The sequence below is a fragment of the Electrophorus electricus genome, chromosome 11, assembly GCF_013358815.1.
Source record: "Electrophorus electricus isolate fEleEle1 chromosome 11, fEleEle1.pri, whole genome shotgun sequence".
Classification (NCBI taxonomy): domain Eukaryota; kingdom Metazoa; phylum Chordata; class Actinopteri; order Gymnotiformes; family Gymnotidae; genus Electrophorus; species Electrophorus electricus.
In genome coordinates, this window is record NC_049545.1 from 17176131 (window position 1) to 17196414 (window position 20284).

A 20284-nucleotide genomic window follows, 5' to 3' on the forward strand; every position below is an offset into this window, starting at 1 on the left:
TTTTGCTCGTTAAAAGTACAGGCACCTGCAACCTTGCTATTTCCATACACGGCACCTCTCTGTTAGGTTAAACAGACTGTTTCCACGGAATCATGTAGCGCATTTTCAAGAGCCAATTAGAATGTGTCCGATACATTCAATACGTCCAACTACTTGTTATCGCATGAAAGGACAAAATGAAAAACAGGTTATAAAGTTCATATATTCTCATAGTTCTCAGTTTTACAAAACGTTTTTACTGCCTTATTGCAGATGATCAGATGTTTACTGTATTTTATTTTTACTGGAGTTACATTTACAGTTCTATATATTTGGTTAGTGTAAGCTTTAAAAGATTTCTTGCAGCCTGCATAGCCTTTTCCGCTTGCACCCCTATATGCAATTCAAGCTCCGCCTATTAACAGATATCGTAAACTTAGCTAACGATAGCCATGTAGCACTTGTTAAAAATAAAATTTAGATTACTTTAATCCAGTTTCACCTCACATAGTTAAACATAAAGATCTTTAAGAGTGACAATTAATCTTAATGATGCTAGCTACAGCTAGTGTTTCAAGTCCTCTTTAAGGTCAGTAGAGGGCGCTTTATGCCTTAATACAGTCTTGCGGTTTTACGGTCAGACAGAAGTGCTGTCATCAACTACTCAGTTCTAAACGTATAGTCAGCGTATTACATGGTCGAAACTATTGCTACAATGTAGGGATCCGGTCTTTCGTGTAGGATTTCTAACCCTGCTCAATATCATTATTATTATTATTATTATTATTATTATTATTGTTGTTGTTGAACAAAAATATTTAGACAAATCGTCTTACCAAAGTTTTTTTTTTTCCTCATAAAATCTAATGTAATTTAATGGTGTTGTCAAGCCAATAAGTGTAGTCTCCTGATTAAACAGCAAAAGTCTCATCTTGTTAGGCTTTGCAATCATAGGTGGAGTTGCATGCAGGTAAAACTCAACAGGTTTAATATGTAAGTACAAAGGGCAGTCCAAACAAGGTCAGAAACCAGGCGAAGATTGGCAAAAAAACCAAACAAACAAACAAAAAAAACACAACAGGCAACAGACCATACAAACAAACCAGATTGGGGCAGGCAAAAAACAACAACAGAGAGAACAGGCATGGGCCGAAACACAAATGCAAAAGGTAAGTACAATGGGAAAATGGCTTAGAAACACAAGACAGGGCTTTATGAGACTTTGCAAACAACAAGAACAGGAAGGTATTTATAGACAGAGATGTGGGGATAAACACGGTTGAAACTAATAATCAGGGTAATGGGAGCAGACAGGAGGAGCCATGACTGTTGTCTGCATGATGCTGGAAACACCTAATAGCATGCTCTAGGCATTGGTGAGAGTTTTCCCAGTTTTCCCAGATGTTCTTCATCTAAGAGTCAATGGCCGTTGACAAGGCTGGCTCAGGTTCCTGGGCTACAAATGGAGGCTGCAATTCTAACACACACTGAAAGGAAGTAAGACCTTTAGCGGAATGAACAATCAAATTCAGCCCATGGGAGATAGCGAGAGCAAATCAAGCTGTTGATCCCTGAAGTATAAACAAAGGAGCTTTTTAAGGTGTAGGTTGATCCTCTCTACCTGATCGTTACTTTGTGGATGGTACCTGGAAGTCAAGCTAATACTTGCTCCTAGTCTTTCCATAAACAACTGCCAAAATTGGGGAATTAACTGTGCCCTCTGTCTGATCAGATGTCTTCAGTTAACTCTGATACAAATGTTAAAATAGAACCTATGCTGTCTCAAACACAGAGGGAAGATCTGGTAGCAGGATGAATCTCACAGTTCTTGAGAAACAGTTTACTACGGTGACTTTGGTGGTGTTACCATTTGACTGGGGCAGGCCAGTGACAAAAATGATGACTATATGGGCAGCAGAATCAGTTTGCCAGCAGGCAGCTTCCAATGAGTTCTTTGATTAGGCACAGTCATCATCATCATCATACACAGTAGAACAGAGGTACAGAATACCACTGCTGACTGCCACACCATCAATGCCAGCGACGGGTGTGTGCGGGATGTTCCCTGCTCTGGATTTGGTAATGAAATTGTTCTTAACTGTGATGGTTTGCTTAGACCTGTCTGTTGTAGTCTCATCCCAGTTCAATCTGACTGTTCTATTGACTCACAGTGTGCTGGCATTATGCCTACAGACTTTTACGCACAAGATCCTGATCCTGACACCTGAATCAAGAAAAGGGTAGGACATGTTAGGCTTGTCTGTAGATTGCTGTACACTATGTTGTGATCGGATATAGGTAGTGACTTTCAACAGAACATTCTTTCTGTCTGTAGTTCAGTTATTCCAGCTCTTAAGGGTCAAATCAGTTTGCTTTTTTGTTCTTTTATAGCTGTATTTTGTTTTCTTAGGCACTGTGGACATATACACGTGCATATGTGAATATTGACTCTCCATAATAGAAACATAGCCCACGAAAAAATCTGCATTGACTTTTGGAGACACTGAGATGCAGATTATTCACCTGCATCTCCTCTGTCTCACCTGAACATAGATGAGATGGTTTAGATTCTCACTGGTGGTTTTTTCCCCATCTCTCATGAAGAAGGTAGTCAAGATGAATACACAGGGAGATGAGCTCCTCCTACATCTTAGAGTCATCTCTACAGGCAACCTCAGTAAATAAATTGGAATTTTAATCCTTTTCTATAGGCAACCATCAATGCAGCCTTATTCTATCCACTACTAGTGCCAAAGGTGCAGGAATTCCAGGGCATATTAGAAGTTGATGTAGCCTTGCTTTAATTAGATCAAAAGTTCTCCACCAGCCTTGCCTTCTAGAGGATGATCAAAATAAGAATGGAACAGGGTGATAAAATGGTTAGTCTTTGGTAATCTCACCACCTTGGTTCCACACGGACATGACCCATTCTAGCTCTCTACCACACAGCAATGATATCATAAGTGCAGTGAAGACTGTGCAGGCACACTGTCTGGCCAAAAAAAAGGTCACATACTCTAATATTTCGTTGGACTGCCTTTAGCTTTGATTAAGGCATGCATTCGCTGTGGCATTGTTTCCACAAGCTTCTGCAATGTCACAACATTTATTTCTGTCCAGCATTGCATTAATTTTTCCCCCCAAGATCTTGTATTGATGATGGGAGATTTGGACCAATGCGCAGTCTTCTACAGGACATCCCAAAGATTCTCAATGGAGTTCAGGTCTGGACTCTGTGGTGGCCAATTCATGTGTGAAAATGATGTCTCATGCTCTCTGAACCATTCTTTCACAATTTGAGTCTGCTGAATCCTGGCATTGTCATCTTGGAATATGCCTGTGCCATCAGGGAAGAAAAAATCCATTGATGGAATAACCTGGTCATTCAGTACATTCAGGTAGTCAGCTGACCTCATTCTTTGGGCAGATAATGTTGCTGAACCTAGAACTGACCAACTGCAGCAACCCCAGATCATAGCTCTGTCCCCAAAGGCTTGAACAGTAGGCACTAGGCATGATGGGTGCATCACTTCAGCTGCCTCTCTTCTTACCCTGATGCGCCCATCACTCTGGAACAGGGTAAATCTGGACTCATCAGACCACATGACCTTCTTCCATTGCTCCAGAGTCCAATCTTTATGCTCCCTAGCAAATTGAAGCCATTTTTGCTGGTTAGGCTCACTGACAAATGGTTTTCTTAAGGCTACACAGCTGTTTAGTCCCAATCCCTTGAGTTCCCTTCGCATTGTGCATGTGGAAATGCTCTTACTTTCACTATTAAACATATTCCTGAGTTCTACTGTTGTTTTTCTACAATTTGATTTCCCCACACGTTTAAGTGATCGTGGATTATGATCATTCAAGATTTTTTTCCGACCACATTCCTTCCTCAAATGTTTCCCTACTGTCCTTCCACTTTTTAATAATGCGTTGGACAGTTCTTAACCCGATTTTAGTAGTTTCAGCAATCTCCTTAGATGTTTTCTCTGCTTGATGCATGCCAATAATTTGACCCTTCTGAAACAGATTAACATCTTTTCCACAACCACAGCATGTCTTTCGACATGGTTGTTTAACAAATGAGAAGCCAGCTGAAACATAATCACTCATGCAGTAATTATCCAAATGGGAGGCTCTTACCTATTTGCTTAAATCCAGTTGGTGACATTTTTTTTGTTCAGGCAGTGTATATAGAAGCTGGAGGGCAAAACATCACTGCAGTAATAATCCCTGCCAATCTGGATTGCTGTCATATTCATTTGCCAGTGCTACATGAAAAGGTGTAAAGCTCAGACTTGATGGAGAAAAATAGCAGCTCTTACCTCACTGGAAGTCACTGATGATAGACAGTGAGTGAGTTCCATTACAGATAGGACCAGGACAGCTAGATGCTGGGTCTGCCTTGTTACCTCCTCCACTGTATTGTCTAATGATTCAAGGCACAGGTGGTGTTGACCCAATAACTGGCCCTGGGCTACTTTCACATGTAGGCACATGTAGGGTGTCCGGAACAGATCCGGACCCTGCCTACTCCGCACAATTGCGAAATCTTCTGTAAGACTTTGCAGTAAGAGGCAGAGTTGTACACAGGTGAATTTCAATAGGATTAATATATTAACATATGTAACAGACCATGCAAACAAACCAGACTAGGGGCAGGCAAAAAGGCAACAAAAGAGTAACAGGTATGGGTCAAAACACAAATGTAAAAGTACAATGAGGAATTATCTTAGAAACAAGACGGCTTAACAAAGAGACTTCACAAAGACAAACAGGATGTGGAAGATATTTGAAAACAGAGACATGTGGATAAACTAGACAAGGGTGAAACTAATAATCATGAATGGAAACTGGAGAATTCTGGGGAATGTAGTTTTCTGGACTCTGGTTGGAGGCTGAGACATGACACATATCTCTGTTCTTCTTCTATATTATACCAATTTCAACTTTAAACTTAACATGTGAAAGGAAAACTCAACCCATGGCATTCGAGAACTGTAATACATTCAAGAGCACCATAATAGCCTATAGCCTATTTCACTGGGTATAAATTATTTAGTGGGAAAACCTACAGTGAAAGCATCAGAAATGCATAATGAACACAATTCTGATTTAGATTTCCTGTTAGATATTATTAAGGCTTCTCTAAGACTTCCACATATAGTGAAAATTAGGTAAAGTTGGCATGGTATGCTAACAAATGGAAAACAAGCATTTTAGATTAGTTTAGATTAGTCCTTTCACATGTTCAGTTTAATGTGGAAGTTGGTATGTTCTTTCTGTGGCAGTTGAAGAAATCCAACCCACCACAGGCCCTGAAGATCCAGTATCTTCACCTTATCAACAACTATCTGGTTTGAATTCTACACCTCACAGGACTGAACCACACTCCAGTACATAGTCAGTAGACTGGAGAGAATCATCAGCTGAAGTCCCCCAATGCCTCAGGTCATTGGTTTACAAACCATGCTGGCAAGATTATAGTTGACCCTCCTCACCCTGGACACCACGTCTTCCAGCCACTTCTATTGAATATAAAAGACAGAGCCATCGAGGCCAGCACAAAAAGACATGCAAACATTTTTCCGCCCAGAACTGTAGCGCCTATTAAGTACAACGCTTATTAAGTGCACTCACTTACTTCTATTACTGGCACCCAATTCCCATGTAAACACAAAGTATGTAACTGTACAATGTCCATAACTCTCCAATATGCTATAAATAATAGATAATTATGTTTCCTCAGTCTCTGTTCATAAGCACACATTCACATATTCAAAATGTTTGGCTCTGTTACATTAGCTCTTACTCTCTTCATTTATCACATACTTATTTTATAATCTCTAAAATGCCTAAATTCTCTTGAATATGTGTAAATAGCCTGTGCCCTTGTCTGGTCTCTCTAACATGTATAATATGTATAATGCATACAATATGTGTATTCTTTGAGTAAGGTATTTGTGCTGTTGTCTTTCCTTATCACAGACAGTATCACAGCCCTACCTCCTTTTTAAATGTTTCTTGTCTTGACAAACTATGTAATTTAATTTGAACACATGCACTATCACCAAAATTAACTAATGAGAAGGTGGACAAATTTTGCAAACCTTACAAAACATTGTGCAAACCTCAGGCAGAGAAGGGAAAAAATATTTGTTAAGCCTTTATTTGAATACAAATGCAGCAAGATAACTATGCAAGGATAAGTAGAGATAACTAGAGAAAAGGTAGAAAGCAAATCAGTGTGTATATTTGCAAAGTTGGAAAAACTAATCTTATAGTTCAGGGATTCAGATCAGTACAAAAAAAAAAAATTATTTTGCATAGGCATCCCCAGCACTTTTAATTGTGATCGTATTAATTTTAAGGCTTAGGCGAACAATGGCACCAAGACAGTTAGCTTACATGACAATAAATAAATATGAAAATAGTTAAAGCTAACATCTCATTCTTATATAGTAATAGTAAGAAGAATAACAAGAAGATGTTAACTTACATTATCATATAGTAATATGAAAATATTTGTGCAGTAAATAAATATGGAAGGAAAGATGCTTGCTAACCATATTCATAACAGCATGAGATTCTAGTATTTAAATGAAACAAATCATGAGATAAATATAACAAATGAAAATAAATATAATAAATATGATTAGAATGCTTTAACACTTAAACCTGTTCTGAAGTAGTAAGCAATAGGGAGAAGTGGATCTTATTTAATAATACATTATCTTGGTCTCAGTCGGGTGGTTATTGAGGCTGTCTCCTTCCCACCAGTCTCCTTGCAGCTCCCCCAGAATTTCCTGCAGAGAGAGTGCAGGCAACTCAGGCACTGGTCCATGATGGAGGACCTTGTCTTGCTGGTTGCCCACTTCAGACATTTTTGGATCTTGTAAACAGAAGGAGCTGGAGGCTGGGGTGCACACCTGACCTCTGTCCCAGGGCCCTGAGTCTGGGGTAGAGAAGACCATAGACTGAAGGGTGGGGCTGTACTGCTGCTTGGGGGTAGTAAGGGGGTAGTAAAAGCCCTGACTAGAGCTGGAGCTGTGAGAGGGGCTCCATATAGAATGGACCGGTGACTCCCGATCATACCGCAAAGGCCAGTTTGCAGTCACCTGCTCAGAGCTCAAAAGCATGGGGCTAGAATGTGAGTTTACAGATCTGCCTTGGTGGTGGCGATATGAAGGGGTGGCATAGCCTGAATCATAACAAACATTCGAAGGAGCAGGCCAAAATCTGTAGTAACAGTCCTCTTCTATCTCCTCCTTAATCTGAACGGGGTGCACAAGTGGGACAAGGGGTGATAGAAGACCTGGCATGCAGTCTTCCCTTCCCTCTTTTGTGCTGGAATGTGGTTGAGCTGGTGGACTCTGGGTAGCTGTGTAAACTGGTGAAACAGAGTCAGTCTGCCACAAAGCCTTTTTGGCACTCTTGCATTTCAGTGTACGTGCCCTCCTATTCTGGAACCAAACCTATTGAAAGAGAAGAAAGATAATGTTACTTAGCTACATAAGAATACAGTCATGAGATTAGAGGTAGCTACTGAATGCACTAGATAAGAAAAGTTCTGTGAGAAGGTTCAGGTTAATCATTTTCAAATGACATCCTGCCATAGCAGAATATAGTCAAAGCATTAATGGTTATCTGTGTTGGTGTCTCCTCTGTTGACGTATTGAACAGTATGCCAAAGAAAACCAAAGATAAACTCAGACTTGCATCATCTCTGTGCAAGTAGTATAAACAGAGATGTTGATAAAACTATCAGCAACTGGATCCAAGCTGCACTTTAATTTAAATATCCTATAAGCATACCAGTTTGTGTGTGTATATGTATGGGAAGAGGCTACTAAACATGTGTGTAGTGCTGTACTTAATTGCGTAGTGTACCTGGATGCGAGACTCAGGCAGGCCTGTTGACTGTGACAAACTCTCTCTGAGGCTGATGCCCGGGTACGGGTCTGTCTCGAAGGTAGCTCGAAGAAGTTCCACGTGCTCTTTAGAGAAACTTGTCCTTTTCCTGCGGCTGGCACTCCGTGATGTGGTTGCACTGACAGAAGTCTGTCGAGATGTTTCTGTAAGCAAGGACAAAACGTCAGCCTGAAGCCAAAACACTGAGCAATCGGTTGTCACCACTGCTGATAGTAGATTAATGTTTTACTGATATTTTTACTGTATCACTTGCCCTGAATTTCAAATTTGGCACCTCCATTACAATATAATGATAAGCATGCAAGTGTGATAATTAAATGCAACAATAGCTAAAAAACCTAAACATGCAAATCCATGACATTTAGAATTAAACAAATAAATTTGGCTGGCCAGTAAATAATTTCCTAAGATGTCACATGAAATGCACACCTTGAGTTATAACTCTAAAATAAACATTTGATTAAAGTAACATGGAATTATCTTACCGTATTACCAGCTAGGCCTACTGCAAAGGACTTAGTATTTACAAGGTAATCAGAAATCTAAGTACACTTGGTATGGGTTTTAAGATGTATGATGTCAGTGTACTGCAATAAACTTTAAATTCACAAACAAAGTAGTATTTTACTTACCCATATTGGTGCCTTTCCACATACTGTGCCCTTCAAGTTTCTTAATGCATGCTGGTTGCTGGTTTCCCAATGCTGGAAATTAAGGCCCCTTTCTTCTGATGCTCCCAAGGGGTTTGATTTGTGATCCCTCCTTAAACCTTTTTATACTTGTGCCCCCAGACCCTATCCCATGACTCCTCACTCCCCTCCACAGAAGTGCTTATTGAGCGACCTGCTTGGAAGATGATTGCGATTAGGAGGGGTAAAAGGGGGCACTTCTCAAGCACACCTCAGTGGGCTACTAATGTGCCTTACCTCATCACAACCAACTAGTCAGCTGTATATGATCCTACATGTTCATGGTCAGTTATATAGTATAATGCTACATCACAGGCATATAAAAGTCATAATTTCAGAGCTAAAAATGGGCCTCATGAAATAACACTTTTGCAACATTCTCTTAGTTTATTGTACGTCTGACAAATTCAGTTCTATTTGTGCAAGAGAGCACATTCATGAAAATTCTGAATTAGAATATTTCATGGTCCCAAAATGACCTTTTGTCTTGTTATCGTTATAAAATTCAGTCAAAGGGTAAACGAGTAATTATATACTTTCAGAGTCAATAACCGAAAACATCATGGAATTAACTGCTGAATCCAAGAAATGGAAAATAAAAGTTGCTCAAAGTTTACACCGTGAAATCTGTTCCGCCACATAAATAAAGATATGGATTTATATGACAGTACATGACGGTGAATGACAAAAACGGGATTCAAGGCAAGAGTCACGAGAGAGAATATGGAATAGTTAGCATGAAAGGAAATGTTGCAGTCAGGGGTTATAATTTTCTATGGACAGCGACTGATATTACCATCGCGAATTATTAAATGTTGCGAAGATGTAATCATTGATGGTTTTTTGGATTATATATATAGCCTATAAAGTCAATGGGCAGTATTGCGATGTTCAACATCGCAGTGCACCCGGGTAGGGTAAATCGGATTACGGATTTAGATGTCGAGGGTAATCGCAATAGGTTTGACGTAGAGGCGCATATATTCACCAAGTTCAGTTTCTATATTCGAATTGAGCAAAACAAAAAACAAAAAAACAAAACCCAAAACAAACAAAAACAAAAAAAACAAAAAACAAAACATAAGCTAATTTATTCAAGTAAAGCGAACTTTCTAAATACGAGAAAACTATCGAATGAGGCAAGTTCTTCAAAATTTAAGAACGAATCTGTGCATATATTTTCACATAATTTTTGGTCTTAAATAAGGACGTCTGACAAATACGTTGATGATTTCCAGGATTGAAGATGGAGGAAGGGCAATAATTGCAGTTTCTAGGTTATTGATTATTTTTTAGCATTGATGTGTCCCATGTGTTCACTTATGTGCGCTTTTGTGTTTTGTTATGTGAGAACTGTTTCTATATATGTTGCGTCCACATAATAGATTATTATACCGTTGTGCAAGCATAAATTTACAAGGGGACATGTCCATTTGACTATGGGAATTCAACTGAAAATAGCTGAATTTATGCAAGTATAACTTTGCAAATTTACATTATGTAGAAAGGTCCATAGTAACACTAGTGAAGCCTTTATATACTGACCTAGAGGAAAACGTTAATCACAAACAGTGAGGTTTTTTTTTTGCTATGAGTGTGGAGTCAGGCATTTTAATCAACAGAACAAGAGACCTGCCAAAAGTTTTAACTAACATTAGCAAGACACTTAACAGCTCTCAGTGAAAATAAAAACCATGAATGGATCTTTTTTTTTTTTTTCATTTTGTCTTACTTACAGCTTGATCATAAAAGAAACATTGCCTAAACAAAAGGAGAACATGGATGGCTAGTTGGTAAATGATTAATAGGACTATTAAGATGTAAGAGCATTACCCTGCCCCCAACAGGGTAATAAGGTGGTCAGAACAGAGGAAAGATGTGAAGCTTGTCAGTGTGCAGATTGGCCGATTTTACATGCTGATAAATAGGACCAGACTGATAAAACTGATCCAAAGCAAAACACACAGACACACAGACACACAGACACACACACACAAACAGTTTTGTCTCCATTGTTCCAATCATATGTAGAACAAACATGTAAACACAGCAACAAAACAACTCTCAAAAAGAATAATCAGGAAACAGTTTAAAAACACCTTTGTGTGTTTTTGTAGTATGACCATCTCTGGTCAGTCTGATGTGAATCTCCCTCACTCATGTTGAACCATCCACCTTAAACTGTTGCTGTGTATTATTGTGACAAAATCTCATTAGGGTGTTTAAGATGGCATGCAGTAAAATGTCTAAACTCACCAAGATATAAATTATATAAATTTTCTACAGCTTGTATATTCATCTTATATACACATACAAAGAAAATAATCCAATACTGTTTTAAAAATGTGTACCCACAAATGATAAATAAAACAACAAAAACAACAACAAAAAGTTGCCACCAGCAACTGTTTGTACACAGTCACTGTTGATTTAAGTAAGCTTTTTGTCATTTTATTTTAATATTTCCTAAGCCATTAAATTTTATTTATCTAGTTTTTCAAAAAGCTGAGAAGGCCAAAGTATCATTATTCTTTCTAGGTATCCCTCAATGTCCTGTTCATTGCAAATTCTAAGGCTGATGTCTGTGTTTCCTCTACTGGGAGAAGCCTTTTTACAACTATAGTAGGAATCTCTGTCCCTGGTGTAAATGAGGAAGTGTTTAAGAGGATGAATGGTTCTGATGTAAATATAAACAGAAAGTTTGGGGTATATTAATAATAGTGACAGCATTAATATATCAAAATATAAGGCTTTTTAACCTCAGAGGAGGATGCTAAATAATCAAATTTAGATTACAAAGTGAGCAGTTAGTGAAATGACTGTAACAAGTACGTCATAGTCTTCACCCTAATACCTTCATCCTGCTCTTAACTTAAAACTGACACATGGACTCATGAAATAAACTATGTATGTTTACAATTTTCTGCCCTGGGGTAACAAACAAGACATATTTGATTGTTTAAGCACTTATTAATAGTATGGGCAATATTGGTATCAAAATTATATCTTATATGCTTTCCACCTTACACTTGTGCTGAAATCAAATACTGTAATCATTTGACAGGTTGACACAACCAGCAATGTGTCTATCATCCCAAGACATTAGATAATTACTCATATATGTATTTGTAAACAACATTTTTATAAGAGCTGTTTTCCAGTAATATGAGATTGGCAGCAATTTCAAAACAATAATCTGCACACCAATTCTGCAATTAGCAGTGGTTGAAAGCAAAGATTAAAATTAGAGAAAATGTTAGTGTATTCAAATGGTGTCACGGACGGCTCCCAGGCCCACTGGTCACGTGATACGGCCCGCCGCGTGCAGTACTTCATCTTATTTGTAACCATGCCTCCCTTGTTCGCACACACTTACGCATGGTTTACTGTAATGTGATTGTCTGTATGTATTTAAACCCCTGCTGGTGTGTGCATCTTTGTCGGTCATTGGTTTGGTTCATGTCGTGTAGTGTTTGTTCACATCGTTGATGTTAAATGCGCTAGTGTCTGTTTATCACATTGTCAATGCTCGTATTTGTGTTTATCGTTGACGTGTCCTATATTAAATGTCTGTCTACGTCGATGGAGTCTCTACGTCCAATTCCTCCCCCTGCGGCACTCGGCACGTTACAAAAGGAGATATGCATCAATGGTACAAATTCCTTTATATGAGAAACAACCAACAATTAAATATGTAATAGAGGTACATTATAATATAAAAATGTTTGATACAAAGGTGCTATACATCTAATGTAAACAAATGTTCTCTGTAATATGCCATCTTGTTTATGTGGACTATCTGACTTCATTTACCTTATACTTGATGATTTTTCCATGAGGCTAACTTGCAAGCAATTGCAATTACACAAAAATAAATAACAAATGTCAGTGAATTTTAATTATGTGCCAGTGATATATTCAGAAAAGTAGTTTCTGTGGGAGAGTACTTTCTTACATATAAGAAGAAAGAAAGGCATGAAAAGCCTAAATTGTAGTGCACCAGTAAACTGAAAAGAGAAAAAACATATAAATATAAAAACAACTTGAGAAATTCAAGCCTTGTATAAGATCTGAACATTATCCTAATTAATATATTTTACTTAGCCGTAGAGCCCTTGCTGTGTGAATTCTTGTGAATTATGATGGCCACCAGAATCATCCATATAGTATGGTGTCAATACATCACAGCATGCATCATGTATAACGCATTATCATAAAAATGCTAAGCTATGTCGGACTGGCGAGTCTCCAACTCTTAACATTTTATCTTTTGTTTAATTCCACGTTTTCCACAAGCAACAGAGTTCAGGAAGATAACTGCTCCCCTGCCATGGTCCTTACCTTGCAACAGACCTGTCATTCTTGGGAAGTTCCCCGATTACTACTATGAAAAAAGGCAAGCTCAAGCAAATCACTGAGGACCTTAAAGACACTTTCCATGCTTTTGCAACCATATCACTCCCGGATGCATGGACAAGTCTGCATCAGCTGCTCAATAAGCTAAACGTTGATGATAATGACCTCTGGGACAGAAAAGATTTGGTGGAAATACTCTCTCCGTTCCTCCCAGCGGGAGCACAACTCACCTTTTACACTCTACCGCAATCATATGTGCACACCTATAATGAGCTGAAGATTCTGGGACCAGCTTCTGCTGCAGCAAAACACCATACGTGGAAGCCACTGAAGCTGGGGAGAGTGTCCAGACCCACAGTAGACCCGACTGTCATGAGAGAGGTCTGCCAACCCCCAGGCGAGAGTTTTGTTCCATGCCGAGATGACGGAAGGGAGCGGGAGAAGGCCCAAAAACCTCATACCTCTGGTGGCTTGGGCAGTCCCAAAAATGAACCTATACCCACAGAGCTGGAACCCTTAATTCCCCATTAGCTATAGAGGGCCTGCCTTACACCCTCAAACTAGACAGGCACAAAATGACTGTACTGTTGGACTCAGGAAATTACATAAACCTGACCTGGACTTCAGCTCTACCCTCGCTACAACCCCAGGAAGAGACTGTATACATGGGTACAACAGCCAAGTCCCTGTGGCCCTGGCCCAAATCGGGACAACTCAACATACATTGAGCCTCCCCCTAGGCAGGAGCCTGACCCCCACAGTTGCCCTGCTGGTCAGAATAAATTATCCAGAGTTCAAGATGGTGCTCCATCAAACAAGTGCCTGCCAGAGAAAAAAAACAGAGCTGCCCTCCACAATGGGCAGTCTATTTGAAGCACAAGGGGAGTGAGAGTGGGGATGCTGGATTCGAAGGTTAACCCTAACCCTAACTGTTGTCTATGAACAAGCAGAAGTGGGGGGGGGTTCCAGAAGGAACAAAAGGAAGATGACCAACTAAAACATGGCTGGCTTATGTCAAGGCGATAGACAATGTGCCCCACATCAGAGGGATCCTTCCCCCATCTACATTGTCAAAAACAACCTTTTGTATCACATAAGCTAGGATCAGGCAGAGAGGATAGAGCAACTAGTAATACCATGCTCTCGCATAGATACAGTTATGTATCTTGTCCACCGACACCCTTTAGGTGGACATCTGGCAGCTGAAAACATGCTAACCCAGATACAAACCCAGTTGTACTGGTCCTCCATTTGAGGCAGTGTTAGAACTAGCCCAAGCCTAGCTGAGGTCAATTACATCTTAGTCATCATAAATTATACCTGTTCCAAGAGGCAATCGCCCTACACACCCCCACTTCCAAGGCCATAGTCTTCAAACTGGTCCTGCTCATGTGCGATGTTAGTATCCCAAAGGATATTCTCACCAAACAGGGAAACCCTTTCATTTCATGATCTTTGTGGTCTGTTAAAGATACAACACACCTCTATATACCACCCCAAAAATGACATCCTCATTGAATGTTTTAACCAGACCCTGAAGTGAGTGCTTATACCTGAAGATGGTAGCATAGGACAGACATTACAGAGACCTCCTTATCCCCTATGTCCTGTTTGTTGTCGAGAAATTCTCCAGGCAATCACAGGATTCTCCCCCTTCGACCTCTTCTATGCACAATGACTGCGGGACCTACTAGACACGGTACAGGAGGTGTGGGAGCAAAAGCTGTCATTGTTCACTGCACATTCAGTCACTGACTACATACAAGACATGCAAGCAAAAATGTATCTTGTTATGCCTATTATCAGCAAACTATCCGATTATCAGGAATTATCACGGAAAGGACACAAAGAGTATAACAGCAAACATATAACCACCCAGTGCAGCCTCAGGAATTCCAGTCTGGGGACCAGGTGATGGTGTTGATGGCCACAGTGGAGTAAAAAAAAAAGTGGTCCTAAAGAAATAGGGTAAAAAAAGGGGTCCTAAAGAAATGGCTTGAACCTGGGCCTATCTCTTCAGCCTATGTTTGCCAACCAGATGCACTGCTCAGCCTGACTATGCATACAGAGAAGAGCTGTTGGAGCCCCATCACCAAAAGTGGTGGAATGCATAGACCAGTTCAAAGATGTATTCTCCTTAGACCATGGCTGCACACGTGATACAACATAACATCATAACTCCATGCAACACTATTATAAGGCAGCGGCCCTACCATATCCCTGTCGGGTGCTGCCATCTCCTAGAGGAGGAGGAATGCAAAATGCTCATTATGGAATCATTGAAACCACCAATAGCACCTGGTCCTGCCCCATTATGCTAGTTCCCAAGTCAGACAGATCCTGTAGGTTCTGTAATGACATCCAGAGGCTGAACAAAATCTCCACTCTTGATTCATATCTCTATCCCTAAGTGGATGAGCTCATTCCCAAACTGGGGAAAGCTCACTTTGTGTCCACCTGTGACAATGAGCAGCAACCCCACTCGGGTCTCAAACCTAGGACTTGAGGTGATTCAGATGTCCTGACAACTGGGCCAAAGAGCCGGCTCCCTACCATAGTTGCCAGAGCATCCATTTCACCTGCCTTAAATGACAATCCCCTTCACATCACCCTCTCTCCTTCAGGTCTAACTGGTCATAAACATGTGCCCTGAACACCAGACAAAGAGCCAGCGCCCTGGCATAGGATCCAGGGCACCCATTTCACCTACCAGTTTCACCATCTTTGACCGCACCAAGGAATGCTGGAAGTTGACCCTTACCCTGGAAACCCAAGAGAACACTGCTTTTTCACTCCTAGTGGACACTGGCACTACCAGGTTCTCCTGTTTGGCCTCCATGGAGCTCCTGCCACCTTCCATCGCCTGGTGGATATCGGCGGTTCACTTCAGCTTACCTTGATGACATCTTCATCCTCTTGGAGGCTTGGCGTGAACAACTCCTCCTCGTGTTTTCAACAGGCAATGGATGATCAGGAAGATAACTGTCCCCCGCGATGGTTCTTACCTCATGATAGGCCTGTCCGTCTTGGGAAGCTCACCAGATCCATTTCCATTCACCTCTCTGACAGTTTATTTTTGTTTCCCTTTCTTTTGGCTCTGAACGCCCATGTTTTCTACCTGGTATACTGCTTACAACGCAATATTAAAAAAAAACCTATGGCGCAAAGTCCAATTGCAACCGAATCCTGTGACATGTTTTTGAATGGCTTATTGACAGTAAGCGAAATGTTTGTCTTTTATTTTGAAATCCAAACGTGATGTGACGTTTACTCCCCCCGCTAGTTCCTATATTCATATAGTTAGCTAACAGCTAGCCAACGAGTGAAAACTGAATAAAAACCTTAGGTAATAGTATTATTATGTTAAGTAAGAATCAGCTGGCTGGATACAATACGCTACCACATGAACGCGTACGTGGTATTGCAAAACTGAGCCTTAATTATAAATATAAAGAGCCTTAACATATACTCAGCATTTGTTTGAAATAAACGATCTAGCTAACGCTAGTTAGCTTAACTACCTAATTGAGTAACCAAGAAAGAGCAAGCTAAGAGTCTGCTTTGATATACAACGTGGATCGATTGATTAGGAAATTATTCTTTATAACTCAACGTTGGATGGCATGCTGGTCAGTTTGTACACAACAGCAGGCTGTCTATAGCTAGTTAGGTTACGTCAGGAAGAGGTTAAAACAAGGGGGAGTGGATTCCACTGTCTGCTTTGCCTTCTACTGGGAGAAAAGGGTAAATAAGATACATTTCACAATCAACGTCTGATCTGTTGCTGACATATTTGTTTAGTCGGTGTAGGTTTGAGACTTTGGTGTTTCAGCTGCTACTACATGGGTAAGTTAACTAGATTGCAAAGCAAACCTAGCAATTATGTTTTACATACTCGTCAGTTTGCTAGCCAGATATGCTGTGTTGGCTAGCTAGCGTCTACTTTGGCCAAATTAACGTTGTTGCAATTTTAAACGTTAATGTTAGTTGAAGTCCCTTTGTGGAAAACGGGTGCGTCGGTATTTACAAAGACGACCGGTTACAGGTTTTGTAGACCAAGTCAATCGAAAATGTTTGTGTTTTACTTGCTAATGCTAATCAGCTTACGGTATACCAGCCAGCTAGCTCGCTAGCTTCTGAACCTGTCACTTAGTTGGAGACAGTAATTCGCCTCCAAGCCGAAGTGGTTAGCTACACTGGGTCAGTTTTGTAAAGAAATCTAGCCAATTGAGTACTTACGATTGCTAACAGCTTATAAAGCTCATTTTATCCTAACGTCCAATTATCTGACTAGTTAGCTAGCTATTAACCTAGAATTCCTGGCCAATATTGCAATTGCTAGACGGCGCTAGCTAGTAGTAATTGGTGGTTATTAGCTGAGCCCTAACCTTTAAGTAATGTTTAAATGTTTTGCCGCTGCAGAATGTGTCTGTTGCAGCAAAAAGGCATACTGAAATGCTACAGCACACATACAGCAAGCTAACTAGCTAGCTAGTTATTCTAGATTTCATGACTGAAAACGTAACATTTTACGGCAAACTGCTCAAATCTTTAACAGTATGCCTTTGAAATGTCAGGGTGCATTATGTGTCGTGGTCCTGCTGGTTATTTAGATGCTGTGTCCTAAATAGATTTCTTTGTATGGTATAACTATGCACGTGCTATTTTTATGAAGAGATTTGTGGGGAGGGGGTGTACATAACCGCAATTAAGTGCCAGTGGCATTGCATTTATGAAAAATTTCTGTTGTCTGTTACAAAAAAATAATTCATGAAGTTTTTTTTTCCCATTTCATTCTAGTTTGATTGCAATATTACATTTTTAGTGGAGTCAGAGCAGTTATGTACATATAGCGTTGCTTTGATAGGCACAAATGCGAAAGCTGTCCGTCATTCATTTTAGCACACATGCTATTGACCTGTTTTTCTTTTTCACCAAATCCACCAACCTTAGAAACTAATTACTAATTAAAATGTGCCCATGTACTTTAATGATATAAGAAATAGCAATTAAATTCAATATAAGTGCAGTGGTTCTGCAGAATGTTAGTAAAAAGACAACACCTGCAGACTGTTTAACACTTCATGATGACTCTGGACTTTGCACTGCTTTAAATATGCCATGCCAGAATTGGTTTGCTAATAACTCTTCAGACTGCACCAGAGTTTAAAGAAAAAATTGTAAAAATGTTTTCTTGCTACGCACTAAAGACATTAATAAATGAAAAGGTGCATTTTAATCAATAGTTGCCAAGTCACTGTCATCATAATTCTTCTTTATAATTCATAACTTTATGTCTGTAAACAGAACAAGCTGAACAAGTGTTGTTAGTATTGTTATGGTCAGAGAGTTTGGTATGATGATTCTGTGAACTGTATTCTCACAGTCTGTTACATGGGGTCAGGGGTTGCCTGCCAGCAGGTAAAGCTTGATGGAGTTGGTTCCAGTCCTGGGATGATGTTCTAAGGTGTGGCTGCTCTGGAGGTGTCTGAGAGTGGGATGTTACGCTGGACCGTGCACTTGGAAGGTGGGCCACGGAGGGTTAACCACGCTGCGGTGGCTGTGGGCCACAAGGTCTACTCCTTTGGCGGCTACTGCTCTGGAGAGGATTATGAAACCTTACGTCAGATCGATGTCCATGTCTTCAACACGGGTGAGTGAGAGATTCAAGGTGGATACTTTTTTTTTTTTTTTTTTTTTTTTTTTTTTTTTTTTTCCCCCCCAGGCTCCTAAGCAAGAAGTGATGCGATGTATTTGGGGCAGGTTGTAATTTTGGTACTGGTTCACTTTTAAATAATTATGAATCTGATGTTAGTTTGTGTTATATACCCTGTTAAGCATGCATAATTGCTTTGGTTATGTTTCCTTAGACATTAGAAACAAAAGACAGCACAGTCAGTGTTATGTCAATTTCCAGCGACAATTGACAATTTGGCTGGTCCACCCGCTCAAGAGCAGTCACTGAAGTTTAGGTATGGCTGTGGTCGGTTGGAAATAACCCCTGATCCCGAATCTCCGGTGCGCTGCCAATGACCCCGTACCAAAGGTTGTCCCGTGAGCCTGAGCTTCACCAAGAGTGTAGAGATGAGCTGGACGGTTCCTTCACTTCGCGGGTGTCAATGCAGCAGTGTATCCTAGACATCTAAGGTTTGGTAATTAGTACTAATTACTTTTACCAATGATGCAAAACAAAAATTTGACTACATTTGATGGAATAGTGGAAAACAAATTAAACCGTTTACGACAGACTTACACACTAGATATAAGACGGACATAAAATAAGGCGCTATGCTATATAATTAATTCTTCTCGTGAGAGGTTTTAACTCCTTCTTTTCTATCCAACTTTCCTCATATTTAACCACCTCAAAAAGTTTTCTTAGCATTGATGTTTATAACTCCTGACTCCTGAAAGGGGGAGCGTGGCAAATTATCCCTAGGACCACTCATCCATATTCATGTTTCTTTGTCTCATCTCTGGCTTTGGCAGGAAAAAAAAATTGACAAAAAAAAGGAATAGAAAGAGGGCAATAAAACAACTAGGTCATGATATTTGGTTACGAGACTTTGTTTGTTTGTTTGTTTGTTTGTTTGTTTGTTTGTTTGTTTGTTTGTTTGTTTGTTTTTTTAAAACTATAACAGGTGGGGTCGGTTACCAACCCCTATGTACACCTCCAGATTTAAGCTCATTTTTGAACGATTTGTACTTGTTCACTTTAACACTAATTATCTGAAATTGTACACATAGCACAATGATCATGCAGGATTCCAAATGACACTTGGGCCAAGACATCCATTCACATCCAGGGTTATTTTTCCATTACTTAGGTTCCATTTGAGCTTCTCTAATACAGCAGAAAATGTCAAAAAAAAAAAAAATCATTTATTTTTGGGTTTTATAATGTGTATTTGGATGCTGGAGATTCATTTTCAGTCATGTTCTGCATTTCCTGATTCACCAGGGTCTTGTCATATAAAGTAAAACAATTTTGAGCATATACATAAAATTGTTCAGGATCTACATGTTGCTACTAGGTGTCCCAGACCTCCTCTAAGTGCCCAAAAACCTCTCCAAATACACAGTCATCTATACATTGAGTGTGCAAGGTTTTTACTTTTGATAAAACATCACAACAATGTTCAACAATATAGTTTGTCACAGGATTGCTTATTTTTTCCAGCAGTGAATGGAAACATCTAGTGATTTTCGATGCCAGCACTGTTGCTAGTCCATGCTAGAAGCCACTGAACAGTCTCCCAGCTTCCAGATCATAACTGCACCCAAACAACTCCACAAAAACTTCAGCTAAAATAAACCTCTTCCTTTCCATG

General features: G+C 39.9%; 2 protein-coding genes across 5 annotated transcripts in view; one reads left to right on the forward strand and one right to left on the reverse strand.

Annotated features, from left to right (window-relative positions):
- Positions 1–6695: 6695 nt before the first annotated feature.
- Positions 6696–8544, reverse strand: mxtx1 (mix-type homeobox gene 1). The gene is made up of 3 exons (XM_027010589.2): positions 8541–8544; positions 7867–8051; positions 6696–7451 (listed from the first exon to the last, which is right to left on the reverse strand). The coding sequence occupies exons 1-3, from the start codon at positions 8542–8544 to the stop codon at positions 6696–6698; spliced, it is 945 nt and encodes a 314-aa protein (XP_026866390.2).
- Positions 8545–16234: 7690 nt separating this feature from the next.
- Positions 16235–20284, forward strand: part of klhdc3 (kelch domain containing 3) — a 35530-nt gene continuing 31480 nt past the window's right edge. Inside the window, exons 1-2 of one of the 4 annotated variants that reach the window (XM_027010568.2) lie at positions 16235–16697; positions 18358–18606. In XM_027010568.2, coding sequence (XP_026866369.1) covers positions 18453–18606 — 154 coding nt within the window. In that variant the 5' untranslated portion in view covers positions 16235–16697; positions 18358–18452. The other 3 variants (XM_027010566.2, XM_027010570.2, XM_027010569.2) reach the window with 3 other exon arrangements.

Coding starts and splice junctions, on each gene's coding strand:
- mxtx1 (XM_027010589.2), bottom strand. Junction 7,452..7,866: donor TGCCTGAGTCTCGCATCCAG/GTACACTACGCA, acceptor CTCTTTCAATAG/GTTTGGTTCCAGAATAGGAG.